This window comes from Chenopodium album, chromosome 3 (genome assembly GCF_948465745.1).
Source record: "Chenopodium album chromosome 3, dcCheAlbu1.1, whole genome shotgun sequence".
NCBI classification, from domain to species: Eukaryota; Viridiplantae; Streptophyta; class Magnoliopsida; order Caryophyllales; family Amaranthaceae; genus Chenopodium; species Chenopodium album.
In genome coordinates this window covers 20,665,761-20,688,797 of record NC_137836.1, presented here as the reverse complement: position 1 = coordinate 20,688,797, position 23,037 = coordinate 20,665,761, and the positions used below count along the sequence as shown (strand labels likewise).

At 35.5% G+C, this 23,037-nt stretch overlaps 1 protein-coding gene across 1 annotated transcript; it reads left to right on the top strand.

Moving 5' to 3' along the window:
• Positions 1 to 3,867: 3,867 nt before the first annotated feature.
• On the top strand, positions 3,868 to 22,278 carry LOC145612505 (uncharacterized). The gene is made up of 5 exons (XM_081667864.1): positions 3,868 to 4,479; positions 12,629 to 12,686; positions 12,773 to 12,890; positions 12,988 to 13,105; positions 21,732 to 22,278. The coding sequence occupies exons 1-5, from the start codon at positions 3,946 to 3,948 to the stop codon at positions 21,771 to 21,773; spliced, it is 870 nt and encodes a 289-aa protein (XP_081523990.1). The 5' UTR covers positions 3,868 to 3,945; the 3' UTR covers positions 21,774 to 22,278.
• Positions 22,279 to 23,037: the final 759 nt, after the last annotated feature.

Sequence of the window (23,037 nt, the reverse complement as noted above, 5' to 3'; positions counted from 1 at the left end):
GGACCTTGTCGGTGATCATTGTTGCGGGTGGATCATCGTCGGAGGCTTCGTAATTTCGAAGCTAGCTTTCAAGTAAGAGCCCAAGCGGTCGGGCGAAGCACACTCCAAAGGTAATTGTTTTATCTTAATCTTGTGATTAATTTAATTATGTTTATGGTTTTATTTGTTGCGAGTGCGGTCTTGTTTTGGGTTTGTTTTCGCGGTGAGTCGGACTCACCAAACCCCAACACATTCCTCATTCACAAGATTTGAATACACCTAGCTAAGCTCGAAGTTTCCTTAGACCTCGACGTGAAAGGTTGATAATTTCCGAGGGTTTGATCCCAAATCCTTATTTCATTTATTTAAATTAATTGTTTGATTTAATATTTTCCTTGAAGTTACTAACATGTGTATTGTTTTGATAGAAAGAGATACAAGGCAACAAAGTGAGTAATTCAATTGCTCTATTTCTATAGAAGGCATGCTTAGATTATTTTAATTCATATTATCATGTTAGGATTTATTTATTGCAATCTAGTATCATGATTAGGTTGCTTCTTATTTATTATATCATGATAGTATCATGTTTGGGCTAAAGCTTTGATCTTTATTGTTTAGTGACATGTTATGATTTGTTATTAATTTTGTTAGTATCATGCCTGAGATCTTGCTAATATTATTATGCTTTGATGAGATTATCGTTATGATGATGATTGTTGTATCAATATTATTATGTTGTTTAATATTATTGTTGTTTCTTGATCACATGATGATGATTGTTGTATCAATATTATTATGTTGCTTGATATTATTATTGTTGCTTGATCACGCCCTCTTTTGCAGAATTAAAGGAAATTTTGAAATTACGCTTAATAAGATAATTAATAATTTTATTTAGGCTAATATGATTTTAATTCAAGTGATCGCCAATAATGGATTTGTTTGTGCATTAATATTCAACCAACATAGATTAAACAGATTTAGGGTTTATATATTGATTGTATGTTAATTGGAAAGCGCACATGAGTATGAGAAGAACAAAGTAGAGGCCTATTTAGGGCAGGTTCAATCTCTTTTAGGTTGAATTTGTACCTTCATCCCCGAATATCCAGTCATGGTTCTGGATCACTGTGGAGTTAGAGATCTCTGTGATTGTGAATGGTTTACAAGTTCCTAAAACTTGTTGGCGACTCTTTTACTCTAGCTTCCTTCCCTTTGGACGCCACCATGCTTAAATGCATGAACACAGTGGGGCTCAAGTATAGGGTGCTTGAAATATTCCCTGCAATTACTGGGTGTTACTTGGTTTCTATTGGGGTTACTTGCATAGTATAGTAGGTGTTACCTGTATAACTAGGGTTACTAGCATAGTATAGTATGTGTTACCTGTATTACTTGTTTTCACTATAGGGGTTACTTGGATACTACAATAGGGGGGGTACTTTTTATAGGGGTTACTTTTATATGTAAGAGGATTACATGTATTGTGTAATAGAGGTTACTTGAATAGTATACTAGAGGTTACTTGTTTCAACTGGGGTTACTTGCATAGTATAGTAGGTGTTACCTGTATTACTTGATTTCTATTGGGGTTACTTGCATAGTATAGTACGTGTTATCAGTGGTTAATTTTAAGGAAAAAAGGGGTTACTTTTATATATAACAATGGTTACTTAATGGGGGCTATTTTATTTACAAAGTGGCGGTTACTTGTATGGGTATCACTTGTATTCAATAGACGATTACTTATAAAAACAGATGATTGTTACCTGGTAATTCATTGTTGTTTTTGTTATCTATATCCAGATTCATTAATGAATCACTTATTTCTTTGATCTCCATAGAATCTGGAAAAACTTCTAATATAGGTTGAAAATTTTCAGATTTTTCAGGTGGAAAAATTTCTGATCCTTCAGCCATTGAAGCTTCAAGTTTAAAGATCTGGAAGAAAAAAAATTATTTTTTGATCTGGAAGAAAGTATTAGAATTTGTGTAAGTTTGATCTGTAAATTTTTAGATGTTAATGGCGGCTTTTGTTGAGGGATTTGTGTAATTGTAGGCTTTTTGTTTAGTCAACACTAGGTTAGAACCCGTGCGATGCACGGTTTATATAAAACCTATTTTAAATTTGAACATATTAAAAATAAATCGCTATACATGAATATAAATAAGAATTATGTATATTTTTTAATTTAATTTTTTTTTTATTTTCATCAAAATTATGATGTATTATTTGTTCAACATTGTCTGATTCATAATTCAATGTAGAAGGTCATTTAGTAACTATTTAAAATTAGGAAAATTTGTCAAAAATAACACCACCTTTGGGCGGTCTTCCAAGAATAGAACGACCTTTGGATTATTTCAAAATAACACCACCTTTGATGCACATCCGCCAAAAATAGAACAAAAAACCTGTAACCTGTTTCACAGGTTATATTTGACATGTGTCCATGTGTGATTGGTTAGAAAAAGTATTTTATTTTAACATATTTTTAACAATAATGATTTTAAAAAACAAAACTTAATTTTTTTTTCTTAAAAAAATTAAAACTAAAATAAACTAACTGAAATAAAAAAAAAACCACCCTCACCGAAAGCAACCCCACCACGACCGCCGGCGGCCAGAGTCACTTACCCGACGCCGGCGGTACCCTATCCTAACCAGCCCCTCCCCTCAACCACCTTCCCCCACCCTAAACCCCCCCCCCCCTCGAAAAACCACATCTCCCCACCGTACCAGCAGTCGCCCAACCAAACCCATATCCTATTTCGTCGCCACCCCGCCAGCCGTCTCCTTCATCGGGAACCACCACCCCTCACCAGACCATCCCACCTAAAAGCTCCCTTCCTCGATCCCGATTTCAGCCCCCCACGAACCTCCACATCCACCACGAACTCCCCGGAAACCAACAAATTCACACCCATCACCTTCGAATCTGCCGTGAAATCACCGCCCTTCATCCCTATCACCGTGAAATGGCGCGCCCAGCTACCCTCGAAACCCAATCAAACACTAACCTCCGCCCAAAGAGAGAGCTTGAGGGAACGAAAAGGGGTGCTAGTAGGACGCTGAGAAAGGGGTCGGGGGGAGGCCTAACAATGGCGGGGAAGGGTGAGATGACGTCGGAAGGGGTAGGGAGACTGGGTAGTGGAGGAGGATGGTGGTTGGGTCAGTGGGGTTGGGTAGGGGTTTTTTTTTTTTTTTTTTAAATTAAGGTTTTATATTTTTATTTTTAAGGTTTTTTTTGGGTAAGATTTAATGTTTTTTTTAAAAAAACCAAATTGACCACTGATAGTTTGACACGTGTCATAGGTAACCTATTAAACAGGTTACTAACAGGTCACGTTCTATTTACGGAAGATATGAGTCAAAGGTGGTGTTATTTTGGAATAATCCAAAGGTCGTTCTATTATTCTATTCTTGGAAGACCGCCCAAAGGTGGTGTTATTTTTGACAAATTTTTCTTAAAATTATTTCAATTTCCTACGATAAATTGATATGTTTTAGTTGTAATATGGAAGCTTCAAATATTTAAATTTAAAAAATGTTAAATATAATAGCTCTATAATAAATAAATAAATAAAAGATGACATCATCATTGCATATAAACGGAAAATTTTTTATTAAGAAAGTGACACGTGGACAATGATAATGTCAACAACTTCTGTTTTAATAATAGTTAATAGATTAGTTTTACTTTTGGCAACTGAATTCCGTTATTTTTGGGAAGAGAATCCCAACCGATACATCAAACTTCCTAACTTGAATTTTTGGTTAGCCAAGGCACACGATATCGTATTAGCGTTTCCATCTCTTCGACTCTTCCGTGTTCACTCACTCTTGGTTGTTTATCTGGTGTCTTAAAACCAACAATAGCGCCAATTACCTCAACATTTTCAAATTTGAAACCATTTCACTCCTAAAATACTCAAACCCTCACATTTGAAACTTTGAGTTTGATGGCCTCACTTCCAGTGGACGACAGAGACCTCGACGATGCCGCATTGTGGGCAGTCATCGACTCCGCTGCCGCAGCTTCTTACTCTTCCTCCTCTCCCACCACCACCGCCCCAACCGTTTTCCGTAAACCATCATCAACCCTAAATCACACTCCCAATTTCAAATCTCCACCCAAACCTCGATTCATCAATAACCCTAATTCTCCTCCATCTATCTCCAAATCTCCCCCAAATTACGCCATTAATGGCTCAATTAGGGTTCCTTCCGATGATGATCATTGCCATTTTCGTCGCCCGCAAAAGATGTCGAGGATTTCCTCCCCTTGTGTTTCTGAGATTACTGAGAGTAGCCCTGATTTGATGCTTGTTAACCATTTTCCGGTTAATCATCAGCTTTTTACTTCGCCAAAGCAGCAGATTTCTCCGCAAGTTGAGTATAGAGTTTGCGAAGATAAGGAGAATTTTTCGCATTGTTTGAGTGGTCGTTTTCCTACTGTTTCTCTCTTTAAGGATTATCAAGATGCTGCTATGTCGGTTAGTCTATTTCAAACTTTTTTTTGCTGCCATTGTTGTGGCTTTTTACTAATGATTTGATCAAGTTATTGGATTTCTTCAGCATAGTTGGAATTTGTATGAAATTAGGTGATTGAGCATTTTCCATTTTATGTGTTCTATGTTTAATTATAATTTCTGGAATTAATGAGCTAGTATTTGTTCAGTCATATTAAGGTTCTAGCGCGTTTTTGATGCATTATAATTAATGGTTTATGTGAAAATAAGATGATTATTTATTTTCACTTGAAAGTATGAACATATTGTCCGAGTATAGTCATTTTAATGTAAGCTTACAGACAATGTTTCTTAGAACTGGTTGTGTGTATCAACACTTCAACAGATTACAAAGTACTCCGGGTTTTTCTCGAGCTAATTTGGTGTATTCAATATATTTGCAGACGGACTTTATTTTTGTGTATCATTTATACTGTTAGAAAATCGTGGTTTGATCCAGCTAATATAAGATATGAGTATAAACACAACTGAGGCGAGCAAGTATGCTGTCAGAGTAGTGGTTTAATCCAGCTAATATATGATATAAACACAACTGAGGCGAGAAAGTATGCTGTTAGAGAATAGTGTTTGATCCAGCTAATATAAGATATAAACACAACTGGGCGAGCAAGTAGAGTTTTAGGCTGTATGAAAATTGTTTGGAAGCGGAAAGCATACTTTGAAATAGAGTTAAGTTGTGTGAATCCTTGCAATTTCCTCTCCATGTGGTTTTCCTATTTCAAATTTACTTGAAAGTCAGGATGTCACCTAAAGTTATAGGTTGTGTTTGGTTGATGTTTCACTACAATTTAAGTGAATCTATTAAGTTAAGGGCTGCAAAGTCTCTTTATAAGTACAAGGAAAATTATGTTGAGGCAATGCAACGATTCTGAAGGATTATAGATGCAGTAATTGGTGATATTAGTAGCTTTGTTACTGTTGTTACTAACCTATGGCAAAAAAAGGATGATTTTTGGGTGGTGGCACTATTTCGGGTAGAGTGGAGTGAGAAATGTGGATACAAGTAGTTGCTAAATTCTTGTTTGCTGTCTTTGTATGGATATGTGACCAGACAACTACTATTGTCTTTCAAATTTTTCGTTTTAGTTGGGACATTTTGTTCTTTTTTGAATTCCACTATCTTGATCACTCAGTAATTTTTTTAAATGGGCCAGACTTGTAATTTCAGAAGTCTATAATGGGATAGCATATATTTCTGATGGCCAAGGCATCCATCTTGTTGGGCCGCTCACACACTCCATTCCACATTAGTATGACATTATCTGGGCCTATCTCGCACGAATTTGTTTTTGGGACCTTTCCAAAAGGATTCATACTAATTAGAATGTGCACTCACTTATAAGGAAGGAAAATTTAACAAGAATAATCCAACCTTTGTCTCATTTTCCCAAAATAATCTAACCTTTTGATTAATCATGAATAATCCTAAGTTTACTACTTATTTTCTTATACCAAACCTATATGATCGGGAACTTGAACTTCAGGTAAATTATTATTTTTCCCCCTCCTTCAACTCCATTACAGTCAGCGAGCACGACATCTGCCACCACTTACCCCACCCAAACCCAGATGCGAAACCTTTTTCCCACTCCTACCAGACTCAAAACCACCAAGCTGAAACGACCAGCCCTACCCATACCACCCATACGCTAAAACCCTAACCCCATAAATCCCAACGTCACCTCCCTAAACCTTCCCGCCACCCCTCCCCTCCCTTATCAAACTCCACTTACTACATACACTTCCCTGTCAAACCTTATTATTTCTTCTATTCTCTCTCTTTCAATTGAATTTGGGCTAAATTGGGGCATGCGTCTTCCAATATGGGTTGGAATGGGCCGGGGGGTTATTTTTTTGTTGGTTTTGCTTGCGGCGCGTGCTGTCGTGGGTTGTCGGTGGTTGTAAGTAATTGATGTTGTGGGTTGGTCGTGGTTGTTGCATTGAGTGGTTATGTTTATGTGTTGAGGTGGTTGTAGGTGGTAGTGTTGGTGGTGGTCATGGATGGTGTGTTGAGTGGTGTGGTTGGGAGAGGAGAGAGAAACAAGCAGGCTGGGAGGGAGAGAAAAAGTTTTTTTTTCCCCTTCCAATTTTAAGAATTAAAAATACTTTTTTTAAAAATTAAAAATAAAAATTGCCAATAAGGAAGTACTACGTGGATGGGAATTGATAGTAAAGGGCTGGGTAGCCTGCTAGGATTGTTGGGAGAAAATAAGTAGTAAACTTAGGATTATTCAGAGTTAAACGAAAGGTTGGATTATTTTGGGGGAGCGAGGCAAAGGTTGGATTATTTTTATTAAATTTTCCTATAAGAAAGTCCTTTTTTCCTTATTTCATTAATGTGGGACTTGGGATGAACAACCCTAACAAACCTCCCCTTACACCAAGGACGACATAACTTACGGCCTCCCCTCCACCTAAACCATCTTGCCTTGCATCGCCTGTATCACCACGGGAGGACTTTCGCTACATGGCTAGCACAAAACTGCCATCATGTATTGCCGTTACCACCATGGAACGTGCCATTTGACCTCAATATCAAGTGGACTTTTGATACAAGGCACCACAAATTTTCAATCTCGAGTTCAAACATTTGAGGGAGCGTCCCACACAAATAATCTGATACCAGTTGTTTGGGATGGAACAATTAATAAACACAATATCAGGATGAATAATAAAATACGGAACAACAAAAACAATAGACAAGATTTTTACGTGGACTACAATAAAGGGAAAAACCACGGTCCCAATTTCTGAGGACGAAAACAACTTTACTAACAATAATTTCGGGAGTACAATGACCGCCATTGTAATTAAATATTAGATACAATCATATAATGTATATTTAGGAGGAGTCTAAACTAGTACCCTCAACATGGTACTTATACTAATCCTAAAGATACCCCTCACACTAATGTTGTGTTTGCCTCTGACTTTAGCTCTCCTTGTCTTTGAGGTGTTTTCTTGCCAACTTCTTGCTAGTAAATTTCCTCTTTTTCTTACCCTTGCATAAACTCATGTTACATATATATATGCAAACAATGTAAAGTTTTGTCAACAAGCTTTAACACTTATATGGATAATTAGAGCAACTCCAATGGTTGCTTTCAAGGACTAGCTTGCAATTTTAATAATTTTCAAGCTAATAGCCCAACCATTGGAGTATATTTAATAATTAGCTTGGTCAAGCTAATGCCAAGCAAATTAGCTTAGCTAAGCTAATTAGCTTAGAAATTAATTGTCTCTAATAAAATACTAATTATTTAAAAAATAAAGCTGAAAAATCTAAATATTAATTAGCCTAACCATTGTGGTATGAATTAGCTAGCAGGAATAATAGCTTTGCAATCTTAGGTGGCATGGCAAGCTAATTTGACAATTAGCTTGCCATTAGAGTTGCTCTTATATGTACCACAAAGTCAATGCCTATTGTCTAATGTAACATATTTAGTATTAATAATAAATAATAAAACAACATAATTAATTGGGGTTTGGGGAGATTAACCCGACTAATAATAACACCTTATTTATCCTTAGTCCCACATGGAAGAAATAAGGAAGAAAGTAATTCCTTATAAGTGAGTGCACACTTTAATTAATATAAGGCTTTTTGGGAAAGTGCTCAAAAATAAATCCGTGCGGGCTAGGCCTAAAGAAGACAATAACATACTAATGCAAAGTGAAATGTGCGTGCGACCCGATAAGGTGGGCCTAGGGTAGAGGATTAGTCGTAGGGGGAAGTAGACACTTAGAGGAAGAATCTGATAAGTTACGATGGCGGCAAGTACAACAAAAATATGAAATTCCAATGTTTGATGGGAAAATCAATTTTGTGGTGTAAAAGAACACCTTTGAAAATATATTGATGCAGATTTAGCTTTGGAGACTAAAAAACCCGCAAATTTGGATGATGTCTAGTGGGCATCTAAGAAAAAGAAGGCGGTCAGTACGATTTTGTTGGCGATTGTTTTAGAGATTAAGTATAATTTTCTAACTGAGACGTGTGAAGGTCTTGTTAGAAAAGTTGTTGAGCATTTACGCTAGAATGGTACAAATTTGCAAAACTACATTGATAATTTTACTTTGCTGTTGAGAAAATTCCTCGTCAAGAGCAAGCCCTCTTATTATTGACTTTACTATCGAAGTTCTATAGGCTGATTGTGCATACATTACTTGTGGGAAGGGAGAAGATTACTGTAAATGAAGAAATAACTATTGTGAGGGAGAATGAGCGTATGATGACACAAATTGATGGAGGTGTCTTATACAATCATGACGATTGTGGAGGGTTCCGAGAGAGGGAGGAACAAGTCAAGGAGAGATGACCAACGGGATCGAAATGTCGGCCGAGAGATTATAGTAATGTTAAGTGCTATTATTTTCATGGGAAGGGTTATCTACAATTTAATTGTCGAAAGGTGAAAGAAGATTTGAAGATCTTGAGGTAGTTGCTTGGGAAGATGGGCAAAATGAAAGTGGATAATGAAGGTGGTTCCTCTAATGTTTTATGCGGTGATTATGAGGAGTTGTTGTTCACTCACAATGATAAGGAGAATGTGAGTCAATACAAATGGGTGCTTGATTCATCCGCTTCGATATCGAGACAACGCGATGCCTGACACCGTACAATAAGGTGAGTTTGGGAACATCAACATGGGACATAACCTTAATTTTGAAGGCATAGGTAATTAGGTAGTGTGCGCTTAAGGATCCATGATGGTTAGGTCGTACCATTCAGGCATTCCAAATGTGAGGTTTGTATCTAGTGCACGTGCCAACGTGATATCGTTGGAAGAGTTGACAAAGCACGGACATAGGTATGTTGGTAGTGGACGGTGGTGTAAGGTGTATGGAGGCGACGAGACAACTGCTTGGTGTTGCAAGGCAAGAAGGCCAATAACAATATTTGTTATTTGGAGGGTCGAGTAATTTAAGACCACAAAATCATGGTCGTGAAATATTTCGAGAAGAGGGTTCGACTTTGTGATGTAGTAGAAGTGTTTGGTAATTTGGTTCGAGGGAAGAATTTGTAGGGTTAATCTCAGTGTTTCCCTGAACACGAGACGGTATAGCGTTCCCCATACTGCAACGTTCGTACCGAAACGCGGATCTGACGCGTTCTGGTTCGCGTTCTGGTTCGTCGATGACGGAGAACCCGATTGTAGTAAGATTCTAAGTAGCATGAGTGACAATTGGGTTATTATTTGTTTATAATTTCAGGTATAATTGAAAGCTTAAAAAACTTTAAAGGTTTCGCCAATGGTGTTTTAAAAAAATGGTTATCTATGGAGGAGGGAGATGAAGAAACGTGTAAATAAATGAGTTTAGATTGTGGACCCCATGTCCCCTTTTCTTTCTTTTTTTTTAAAAAAAATTGCCTACACACTACACAGTACTATTGTGGACCCCTATGTCCCCTTTTCTTTCTATTTACGTGGTATTAAATTGCCTAGAATGCCTACACAATTAATATTGTACTCATACATAAAGTATATTTTTTAAGTTTTTACTCATATGTTCTAATTCTTAAATCAGATGTTCTGAATTATTACTCACACAGATGTTCTAAATTTTTACTTGTATGTTCTAAATTTTTACTCACATATTCTAATTTTAGTTCATTTCTCTAATTCTTAAATCAGATGTTCTAAATTATTACTCACACAGATGTTTTAAGTTTTTACTCGTATGTTCTAAATTTTAATTTGAGTTACATGTTATAAATTTTTACTCGCATGTTCTAAATTTTTACTCACATGTTTTAAATTATAGTTCATTCCTCATATAAGTTTGGGTTCTCACATATAAAGCCAAGTTATAATGAGAACCAAGGCTAAAATAAGAACTAGAAACTAATCTAGGCCTTAGATAATGTTAGTCGGATGGTCCACATGTTTCCTGTGTCATTAATGACATTTTCGTAATATTACATAAATACAAAGTGATTTTCAGTTTCATTTCTAAAAAGTAGATTGAAAGTTGGTAAAAGTAAATGAAATCAATCATGAAATAAATGAAATTGACTTAAAAGTTAAAAAACCGAAAAAAGTTTGAAAAGCCGCGAAATTACAAAAATGCTATTAATGAATGCAGGTGGAACATGAGCTGTTAGATAGAGCGCGATCACAGGCTAAGATTGGTTCCTAGTTTCTATTATAGACCTTGATTCTCACATAATATATATATATATATATATATATATATATATATATATAGAGAGAGAGAGAGAGAGAGAGAGAGAGAGAGAGAGAGAGAGTTTATGCAAGGGTAAAAAGTACAGGAAATCTACTAGCAAGAAGTTAGTAGCAAAACTCCTCAAAGAGGAGTGAGGGAGGAAGTGACCAAGAGCAATGTATAAAAAAGCTTACAGGAAGCGTGAGGGGTTCTGCTGCGCCTAGGTACGCCTCTTTGAAGTGAGGCGCACTATATGGACAGTTAAAAAAATTTGGCTGAAGTGTGCTTGGGGTGCGTCTCAGGTGCGCCTCGTGCGCTTTTTGTGCGCCTAACCCAAAACGCCCCGCCTAGACAAAAATAAGCGCACACCCCCGATCGACGCTTTTTCAAATATTGATCAAGAGGCAAACACAATATTAGTGTGAGGGGTTTTTTTAGGACTAGTGCAAGTACCAAGTTGAGGGTACTAGTGTAAACTCCTAAAAATACATTGAATATAATATTGTAATTGTGGTGGTGGTCACTGTACTCCCGAAATTATTGATGCTCCCCCGTTTTCTAGTAATCGCAACTCTAGGGTTTGCACAAAGTTTTAGGGAAGTTATAGGGTGAGGGCCAAAAATGGATTATTTATTATTTTTTTTTTTTTATAATATAAAGTGTAATTAGTAGGAAAGATAAATAATAAAAAAATAGTGTAAGTGGGGTTGGTAGGAGAGAGACTTAATAAAATATTTGTTAAAGTGGATTTAGTGGGAGAGAGAAATTATAAAATAATAGTGAGTCCTTTTCAAATATGGAGGTGTTGCAATAATTATGAAACATACGTAATAGGAAAGTGTTGCAATTATTACGAAATGGAGGAAATAACAAATTTTGTTTTGGTCCCTGGAGATCAGGATTGTGGTTTTTCCCTATATTGTTGAGGAGGGGTTTTCCACATAAAAATCTTGTGTGTTGCTTTTGTTGTCCTATATTTTATTATTCTTCCCTTCCCCATATTGTGTTTATCTGTTGCTAAATCCCCAACAACTTCCTTTTTTTTTCACTTGCTACACACATCTTAGGCATGTAGTTTTAGGAAGAGATAATTGATGGTAAACGAGCGATTTTATCAAAATAATTTTTACACAAAAATTAGAGAAAAGTTAGGTATCATGTCTAACATGTTTTTGAATAATTTGTCCGTTTACATTATACCATCTTGATTCCAAAGTGCATGCCACAAGACTGTGTTGCAAGTAAATATAATTGGAGGAAGTAATACTTTTGTGATCTAATCGGCCACCTTGAGCAATCTTAGAGAAATATTTGGCTCTTGAGAATCATCATTTTGAATAGATTTTGTATACCTGATTTGATTGAGTGACGGACATCTTTGTTTTGGTTTATTAATAAATTCAGCATGATTATCATAGTGACAAGGGCATGTTATGGAGTTGTAACTTATTTTAGACATGGGAAAAGTTTAGACCAGAGAACTTTTGTGTATCTTCTTATATCACCAAACTGGGGTGTACTGGTGAATGTTGCATTAAATCATTTCTATTGATGTGTGCGTTATGGTCTGTCTGTATCCCCCTATCAGAATCTAATTGCAGCTCCTGACTATCCTATTACTCTTATTTTTCTTAGAGAAATCAAGTTCATACGAACCTCAATTCTACAAAAGCCAACTAAATATTGCATACACAAAAGAGCATCAGGGAGTTGAGCATGTCATACTTTTCAACTTTTGATAATTGGTTTTGATTCATTTACGTCATGTAATATACGAAAATTTCCTTGAATAGCATGGAACATGTTACATGCTAATTTCTAACTGTTATCTCTCTTGCCCTTAAACCTTTGATTAAGGCAGTGCTCTTACAATGTAGATGGAAGGTTTTATGCTATATTTTTTCGGTCTTTATGCTTCTGATCTGTTTTTGGTAATGACCAGGTTCTTGAGAAGTCAGATTATACTATTATATCCGGAAGTCCTTTTATCAAAAAGTCAGGTATCGGATTAAAAAATAATTTTCTACAACCTTTTTATAATCCCATTTGAGTAGTTTGTGAGAGTATGGACCTCTGTTGTGTGTAGGTTGGAGGAAGATAGCATTTTACTTTAATGTCTCATTCGAAATAAGAGATAAGAACATTGAATTTGATGAGAATCGTAATGTTCAGCGTGCTGAATTTGTAGTTCGTGCTTATATGCAGTAAGTATACTCAAATTTCATGTGTTTGAGGAGCTGCAGTGACTCTTTGACTTATATATTAATAGTCAATCTTACAACCAATTTTGATCTGTACAAGGGGAGGTAGGTTTTCTGATGGGTGGGGTTCTTGTGAATGGCGGGAGAAGAAGTTTATGAAACCCAATAATGACATACCTAGTACTGCAGAAACCAGAGCCAAAAATAAGGCTTGCCAGGTATGCCTTCAGCTCTCTTACTGTTTCTTTTCGTAATTCCAACAAATTATGACCTGTCTATAGTGTAGTCTTGTGTATAGAGATTGTCATTTGCCTTTCCTTTTCTCATTTCCCCCTCTTGTTCCTACTTTGGTGGTTGAATGGGGTGTAGATGATCTATTACATGGTTGCCTTTTTTTTTTTTTTAACCATATTTCACGACTTTTAGACAGCCTCACTGGATGCATTGTGCTTACTGTGTATTCTCTTAGCACTTTCATACCCTGTGATTTGTGTAGCAACATAGATTTACTTCTTTATGTCAACAGTGTCACTTCCACTTCCCTGGGTCATACACTCATACCCCTTGTGGCTGCTTATGCTTCACAGATAGATGGATACATCTTTCTTAAGGTGGTTGAGCCCCCTATGGTTTATCCATCAAGTATGTGTGTGTGTGGCTGTTGAATTTTTATAAAAGGTGTTTTCCTCTTTTTAAGTAATGATCTTGTGTTGATCCTCGCATGATATGGACCTTTAGTGCTTTGAGTGTTAGGCTACAGGCAGTTAGGGACATCAACACTTCTAACATTGCGGCCCTGTTTGGTTTGATGTAAAAGGTTTTCATGGAAAATGAATTTTCCATTTTTTCCCATTCTCCTTTGTTTGGTTTGTTAAGGGGTGGAAAACAATTTTTCCAAGGGTGGAAAATTCCATCCTTAATGATGGAAAACATTTTCCTTCCCAAAACAAGGGAAGCCACATTTTCCTCTCTCCTTCTTACTTCCTTTTTTTACTTAACTCTCATTCATTCTTACATTTCCACTCTTATTTTTTATTTTTCTTGGACTTTTCTTGTATGCAACCAAACAAAGAAAAACTAATTTGTAATTGTGTTTTTCCTTGAAAATATGTTTTCCATGAAAACTAATTTTCCATTGAAAATGTTTTACATTAAACCAAACGGGGCCTGAGTAGCGTACTTTTATGGATGTCCAGTCGTTGTAATAAAATGATCTATGAGGCAAACATTAAGGCCCGAAAGGATTACAAAACAGAACAAAGAAAAAGCTTCTCCTACATGCCAATAATACTACTTCTAAGATGGGTTTTGCTCCACTTTGAAGCCTCTTTGGCTAAAGCCATGGAATAGGGATTTCAGTAATTCCACTAATTCAATACTTACGATTTTTCTGTTGGTTCCATGTGTAGTACTTCCTCCATTACTTTATTTATTTATTTTTTTATATTTTTTTACGTTGAGACGTTTCTTATATCATGTTTGCTAACTCTAAAACTTTAACGAATAATATCTCTAATTATCAATATGTTAAAATAATAAAAAGTTGATATTAACATTATATACATTAAGAAAATTCAAATAAGATCTCACATGATTATGTTTTATCATAGCTATAAATCACAAAAGGTAATTAAATTAAAGTTTGTGAACAGTATCAAAAGTCAAAATATATCAACTAAAACAAAATTGAGGAAGTTTATAATCTTTTGCAACATAACGTCCACATGATTGTGATGTACAAGTGAGAGGCAATTAAGACAAAATTGGGATAGAAAAATGTTACTTTTACAGCCTAGCTTGCTAATGAACCCTATAACCTAAATATACTTAATGAAGATAATTTAAAGAAAGTGATATTTTGTCATAAAGTTAATTCCAAGGGCTAGGGTAGGAGGCTTGACTTGCCGACTTATTCCATTGATTCTTTAAAAATGCATCCCTGCTTTAGACCTTTTTAAATTTCTTTGTGTTGGAGGAGCATGAGTTAGGTTGACAATGCTTTTGAACTAGGGAAATGATTTAAATTTCTATTGTATATTGCTTTTAAAAACATCTTGCCTAAAGGTAAAGAAAAACGGTTTCTCATTTGTATTGCTCTATACAAGAGATTACTCTTACCTATTCAATATCAATAGGCCTTATCTACCAGTCTACAAATCGATTTTCATCAATAATTCTCTCTTTTGAGGAGGGAAATTAACAAGTTCTTCTCCTTACCTTTTTCAAATATAGTTAAGCTACTAACGGCCTTTTATCTTGCTTCAAACTTTTTTGAAGACAACTGGGTAAGTGACATGATTCCATTCTGGATTTCGTATTCTCTACATTAAATGTTCCTTGGAAAGTTAGTAAATTAGAGACTTGATTCCAAGCATTCCATGGTACAAATATCATACTAGTATTTGGCTTTGAATACGTGCCTTAAAAGCACCTTGACCTATGTAACTTGTAAAAAGTATCCAAATATCCTATATAAACACAAGGTAACCATAGCATCTAAAGAATTGTTCATCAATTTTGTGGGTTCTTGAATTTATATTAACTTTTCTTTTGAAAATTTAAGTAAGTGTTTGAAAAATTACATGAAAATTTAGTTTTAAGATCTTATACCTACTCAAAATAAGCCTTCTAAGAGATTCTTCTAAATTATTCCCATGATATAAGGGAAAGAATAGTAATGCGGGGTCTTGTGCTTTAAGAATATTAGATTTTGAATTGTAGTTACTAAAATGTAATGAGAGATGTTATAGGTCAAATGGTAAACCCGCACAATCAATATAGTAACATAAAAATGAAACGAATGAAATATATAAGTAAACACTAATTTTATGTTTTTTTTTAAAAAAAAATTATTTTCTATACTACCATTGGAATATTAAAAGTGTAATTTTTTCATTGCTAATGATAATTAATAGGGTCTAGGCCATAAGTGATGTTCATTTATCTAAGTCTCCATTCTAAATCAACTTCTTGCCTTTACTACTCTCAAATGGACTAAATTTGATATACTTGTAATATGATCCCTTTTAGCTCTTCTGATTAAAATTTTGGCTTTATTTACAAACTTAATCTAGTTGTTACATATTTTAATTAATACTACAACAACAACAACTAAGCCTTATTCCAGAAATGATTTTGGGTTGGCTAACATGAATCGTTATAAGGAACTGTAAGATGCCAAGAAAAGGACATAACAAGATAATCAGTTGAAAGAGTTTGAAAATCAACGAGTAAAGTGAGAAAAAGATTAGAGAAATAATTAGGGAGTTTTAAAAGAGAACCTAGAATTAAATTCAAGAAAGTTTTAAAGGAATGGTTAAAGCGGTGGGATATAAAAAACATAAAGGTTTGAGAAAACTTTAGCAAAGGAATCAATACATTCCATAAAACACTAGTAGGATGGTAGGATAAAATAATAAAAGTACTCTTGTCACTCAATCCCCAAAGCACTCGTGTCACTCAATCCCCAAAGCGCTCATGTCACTCAATCCCTAAAGCGCTCATGTCACTCATCCAAGTTTTCTTAGGTCTTTTCCTACCTTTAGCGAAACTTTGCAATTCTAGCGAAACTTTGCGATTCTATAAGCCGCGTTAACGGAGTGTTGTTTGGTCTCTTTTTTACATTGCCAAACCATCTTAAGCAATTCTCCTTCATCTTGTAGTCAATCTATGAAACCCCTACTCTCTTCCTAATTATCTCATTCCTTAGCCGACCATTTCTTGTATGGCCACACTTCCATCGCAACATACGCATCTCCACTACATTTGACTTATGCACATGGTAATGCTTTACGACTTAACTTTCTGTACCATATAACAAAGCAAGCCTTATTGTCGTTCAGTAAAATTTCCTTTTTAATTTATGGGGCACGTCGGGATCATATTAAAACCTTGTCTCACTCTTCCCCTATAACCAACCTACTTTAATCCTATGAGCTACATCTCCATCCAATTCTCCATTCTTTTGAATAATAGGTACTAGATATTGAAAGACCTTAGAAACTTGGACAATCTTCCCATCCAAGGTGATCAGCCCCCTCTCACTGTTTCTCAAATCGCTCAACTTACATTCCAAATACTTTTTCTTACTTTCGCTCACCTGAGTCACAAGACCTCAAAGTCTGTCTCCACAATTCAACTTACTTTCCATGTGTTTTTTTTTTTTTTTTCTTATTAATCAACACAATATCGCCTAGAAACATCATGCACCATGGGATATCATCTTGAATTGAACTCGTCAATTCGTCCATGACTATAGCAAAAGGAAAAGACTAAGGACCTGTTCCAATTTACTGAAAATACCTAAACTGAACTGATTGGAGTTGAATTGAACTTAACTGATTGGAGCTGAATTGAACTGAATAGAACTAAAATGAATTGTTTATGAGAGAAGGAAATTAGGAATTGAACAGAATTGAACTGATTGGAGCTAAACTGAGTTGACCTCAACTGAGTTGACCTCAACTGAATTGTATTGAAATTAAGCTGAATAGAACAGGCCCTAAGTGTAGAATTTTGATGAATATATAAACTAATATTATTATTTTTAATGTTATTGAATATATCTAAATATTTATTGTATACAATCAACTAATAACCACTTACCATTCTTTATGAAAAAAAGAAATTATTTTACCTAGGCCCCGTTCACTTCACCTTATTTTTGCTCAACTGATATTATTTTTTATTGACTGAAATTATTTATATTGAATTGAAATCATTTTTACTGAACTGAAATTAATTTTGCTGAACTGAAATTATTTTTACTTATTTTCAATTGTAGTTCTTCTTTATAGTTATTGGAGTTTACTGAACTAAAATAATTTTTATCGAACTGAAATTATTTTTACTAAATGTAACTTAATTTCACTGAAATTATTTTTACTTAATATTATTTTTTTTTACAGTGAAGTGAACATGGCCTTAAGCTATGCATTTAGTAACCGAATAGATCACACACATACAACCTTATTTGATTCTTTTATGTTCTGCATTGCAATACAAGTACATACTAAACTATGCACTGGAGCCTTAGTTGTATTATTTTATTACATGTACTACCAAATGGAGTAATCAATTAATTTATTTTTGATTTTTTGTAGGGGGATGTCTTGTTTTTTCTTGTAAAATTAGAATAAGGGGCACTTATATTAATAGGTTAAAGTAAAGCTACTTCTTTGAAGTATTTTTTTAATCAAATTATCTATAGTAGTTCAATAGCCGGGACTTAGGAAGTTGTAATTCTATTGCAATGAAGTTATTAACAACAAGAAAAGACTAGGAGACAATGTGAATTCTTATTACTACCTTCGTTACATAGTATTTGCAACGATTAGACATTTTACCTCTCTACTTTATGTCGAATCGTTCAAATAATTTGTAACGGAGGTGGTACTAATTTAAAATCGTTTCACCATATTTTGTTTTTGAAAGTATAAACAAAATTTCGCCATTTCCTTATGTGGTAAGCTTACTGTAGCAAAGAGGAGAAAATACAAGCTTATCACCTAGATTAATATTGCTCTGATATTCTATTGCATTATCTAGTGGCAATTAGGTAGATAAGTTGCTTTAATATCCATGCAACTTTAATAAAACCCAAATATCTCACTCTTGTACACCGTGTAAAAATCAACATTCGTGTAAGAAAGTTAGGGCCATTTGGTATCCTTCTTGTACACATGAAGCTTTGATTTTCTTACAATGGAGGAAGGAAAGCTCACCTACCCATTGGGGTTAGCTACTTAGCCATACCCTTTAATTCTTCCTTTTTTCTTAAGGTTTTCAACTTTTCATTCGTTGGTGTTAGTGAAGTCTCCATTGCAGCAACTTGAAGAAGGAGACAAAGAAGATGAAGGTGAAGAAGAAGATGAAAAAGATGAAGGTGGGTGAAAGAAGGATAAAGAAGATGGCCATTAGCTGATGGTAGACGGTGATAAGGCGAATCACAAAAACGGAAATTTCACTAAATGCCCCTGAGTTATTTTTTTTGTTCACCATATACCCATGAAAATTTTCAAATTCATCGTATACACTTGAGTTTCACAAAAATGTCACCAAATGCCCTTAATGACTAACGACGGTTAACTCCATTAGTCATTAAGTTTAATTGTGCCATGTGTCATGCTGCAATTGGTTATCTTTTAATCAATTACTAAATTAATTTAATTAATTACTTAATTAATATTAAAAAAAAATTAAACCCACCCCCTCCCCTACCAACCAATAGTGGCCGTCGGCACCGGTGGTCCCCCACCCCAAGCCGGAATCGGCGCCGGTGGTCCATATCCGCCGGCGAGGCCAAACCCCACCCTCGACACCCCCTCCTCAATTCCCTAACCCCACGACACCCTTTCTCCTCCCCTAAAACCAGCCCTATCCGCTAACGTCTTCCCGGAAACAACCCTCGTTCCATATCCCCCACCCTAAATCGATCCCCCTCCCCTTCCCCTTCCCCCACCCTTAATCGGCCACCTAGAAACCCAAAAACCCCCAAATCGAAAATTTAGGGTTTCAAATTGTTGGTTAGGTTTTCGAGTTGTGTTTCCGGGCTTAAGGGCGTTGCAGGTAGGCCAATTAAGGGTGGGGGAAGGGGAGGGGGGTCGATTTAGGGTGGGGGATAGGGGACGAGGGTTGTTTTTCGGGAAGAAGTATGTGGATGGGGGTGGTTTTAGGGGAAGAGAAAGGTTGTCGTGGGGTTTGGGAATTGAGTCGAGGGTGGGGGGGGGGGGGGGGTGGCCTCGCCGGCGGACGCTGGCAGGTGGTTGGTTTGGTGGGGGGGCTGGGGTGGGTTTTTTTTTTATATAGTTTTTTTACTTAATTAAGTAATTTAATCTATTAAAATAAACAACCAACCAAATGCTGCCATGTGGCATAATTAACCTTAATGACTAATGGAATTAACTGCCGTTAATCATTAAGGGCATTTGGTGACATTTTTGTGAAACTCAAGTGTATACGGTGAATTTGAAAATTTTTATGGGTATATGGTGAATAAAAAAATAACTCAGGGGCATTTGGTGAAATTTTCGTTACAAAAACGTCCTTCAATTTATACAGGAAATTATGCACTTACCTCTTTATTGAACATCAAATGTTTATCAAGGTGATAAACATGGTTCGGCTTGGGAAATAGACCATGTTGCTCCTCGCCTCCTCTTTTCATTTCAATAAATTACTGTATTTACTTTATCTTTCTTCATTCTATCCATTCTCTTCTGCCATGGCTGCCAACAATTATAACCAAACTTGCCCTCGTTTTCACCCCAACATCATCGCTAGCACTACTAGTGTCCTCCCCCTTTCCCCTCATATAAGCTCCACCACGACCTATTGTCTCACACCTTCAGTCCTTCACCCACCCTGAATTCTTGAAGAGTCGAAATTCCCCCACCCACTAGCTTTACGAAACCCGTTCTAAGCTTCCTCTCTGTTTCACGGCTTGAGTGATGAGTTAAATTAGAATCTGTAGATTTTGACCTTAGGTTTAAGACTTAAAATAGCATTGGTGGAATCCAAGCACCAAGGGCTCCACTTTGGTACCTGTAGTTTGGATAAAGTGCCTGTATCTTCAATCAATCAATGTCTTATGAGATGAGATTATCTTTCTCTTTATTGATAACCAACATCTTGTTCTCTCTGCGAGTTAACTTTTTAAGTAGTAACAATAAATATGATGTTTCAAACTATGTTTTTGGAGCAAAAAAAATCAATCCTGCTTACTTTTGTCAACTATTTATTTACCATATTCTAAAATGATAGTTTTGGTAATAAAAAAGTGACATACTACCTCCGTTACAGGTTATATGTAACGATTTGACATAAAGCAGAAAGTGAAAATGTCTAATCGTTGCACATAACATGTAACGGAGGTAGTATATAACTTTCAAAGTACATTATTTTATCCATTAACATATGTGTGTTTTTTTTTTTTAATGCAGAAGGTAAAAACTAGTTAGGAGTATATATTGAATTAGTGATAGGAGGGGATAGGGGTTGGAGCATATAGCTAGATATTTGTTTGGGACTTTGAACCACATTACTGCTTTGGAGCTGGCTTTTGGAAATCATTTGGCTCTAAATGAATGAACTACATTGAGCCATTCTTATAAAATGTCTATGCTCAAAGGTAAAAATATTTTTTGATTACTGTCTCTGCGTAGAATTTAGACTAATGGCCATGAATGCTAGATACGCTTCAGCCCAAGTAATTCTTGCCTTTCTTGGTCTATACTTCTTTGGTTTCTTTTTAATGGACATGTTTTGACTTTAGGGACTAATCACTTAAAGTTACTTTTGACTTCAATTTGCGATTTATATTTGAGAAATATCATAGTCAAGTGAGGTTTTGTTAGATTTGTCTTGACTACTATTTTCAAAATACCAATTTTTTACTATATTTGTTATTGATAACTGAAGAATGTTAAAATAAATTATGCGTTAGCAAACGTGTTTAAAAGAAATGTGTCAACTAATATGAAATGGATGAAGTATATGTTATTACCATATGCTTGTGGAGGATATCCCATCTTAATTATTGACGTGTGTTTATCTTATAGTAGTCAGCAAAGACTGTATGCTAAAGGTTTTTTAGCTTATAATATACAGGCAGTCAAGCACTACTAAAATTCTAATTGTTGATATTTTTGTCGATTGAGTAGATATAACATTGTTCTATATTCTTTGGAGAAAAGATAAAAAGTAGGGTTGGATGGGATGAGAGATTTGTATATGGTCATTTGTCCCCTATAAATGAAATGCTCTGTTGTTCTGGGTTCTGTATTTAAAAACATGCTTTAATAACATGCTTACCAAAGAGCTAATTTACTTATTATGTTATTGCAGGACCTGATAGGAATTGGGCAATATCGGTCTGGTAATCCATAGCCGTTCTCCCAAATAGCCGTTCTTCCAACCTGTTGTAGTCCTAGCTATTGTGGGGGACATTCCTTGACTAAAAATGTTGCCCACCAGCCCACCCTGGAACTGAAACAGTATTAAAGAAACTCTGCTGTACTGATTCAAGTGTAAAAGAAACAACCCAATCGAAAGTTCATCAGTAAGAAGCTTATGGCGCTTCTTGCCTTTTGTTATAGTACAGTGGGCTTATATGTTGAACAAAACATTCTAGGACAATGGCTTCTTGCGGGTAGTCATCATAAATACAGTATAAGATAGTCTCTTGGAAAACAGGCATAAGAGTTACTCTGTATCAACTATTCGGAGTAATTTTATTGAACTCTTTTGGCTTTGAAGTAGTTTTCAAGCTGGTAGATGAGCAGGCTTATATTTTTTTAATTATTATTTTTTTTAATACATAAAGTGTAATTCCATGTAAAAGTGGTGTCCATATCAATTACTATGCAAGTGTTATTTATTTGCTTCCTCAGCATACCCTCTTGTTATTATTGTTTTTATGTTCATACATTTATTTACCTTTGTTCCCTGTCCCCAAAAAGGAAAAAAGAATATAAAAAAAATAAATAAAATCCAAGGAGCTCATGTAATATAAAGTCTTAAGATAAAATACTGACAAATTTGCTAATTATGGTTATTAGACTTTCAAAAAACTCTTTTGAGCTAATTTATCATATCATATCACCTTCAGAGGTTTTTCAATCTGGCAAGCCACATGGTGCGGCACGGTTACTTGTATTATTGGGTTTATTGTATTATGAGGTTACTTGTAGGGTATTACTTGTATTATTAGGTTACTTGTATTCTGAGTAACTTCCCATACCAAACCAGTAACACCCTACAAGTAACCCCTGATCAAAACCAATAACAGTCGTACAAGTAACCCTAGAATACAAGTAACACATGACAGATCGAACCAGTAACACCCTACAAGTAACCCCGACCGAAACTAGTAACATCCATACAAGTAACCCCAGAATACAAGTAACACCTACAAGTAACCCCTGACAAAACCAGTAACACCCTATAATTAAGTAACCCCGACCAAAACCAGTAACACCCATACAAGTAACCCCAGAATACAAGTAACACCTACAAGTAACTCCTGACAAAACCAGTAACCCTTGCCGCACCATGTGGCCACATACAAAGATTTGTATATCACCTTTCTTCTTTAGATTTTGGAACAGCTAACATCTTTTTTTGTCGTGAAAAACATGGAGTACTCTTTAAC

Bases quoted from the DNA above. Each gene is read 5' to 3' on its own strand.
- LOC145612505 (XM_081667864.1), top strand. From the start codon at position 3,946: ATGGCCTCACTTCCAGTGGACGACAGAGACCTCGACGATGCCGCATTG. The intron at 12,891-12,987 runs GTAAGTATACTC...GATCTGTACAAG, and splicing joins GTAGTTCGTGCTTATATGCA to GGGAGGTAGGTTTTCTGATG. The intron at 13,106-21,731 runs GTATGCCTTCAG...ATGTTATTGCAG, and splicing joins CCAAAAATAAGGCTTGCCAG to GACCTGATAGGAATTGGGCA.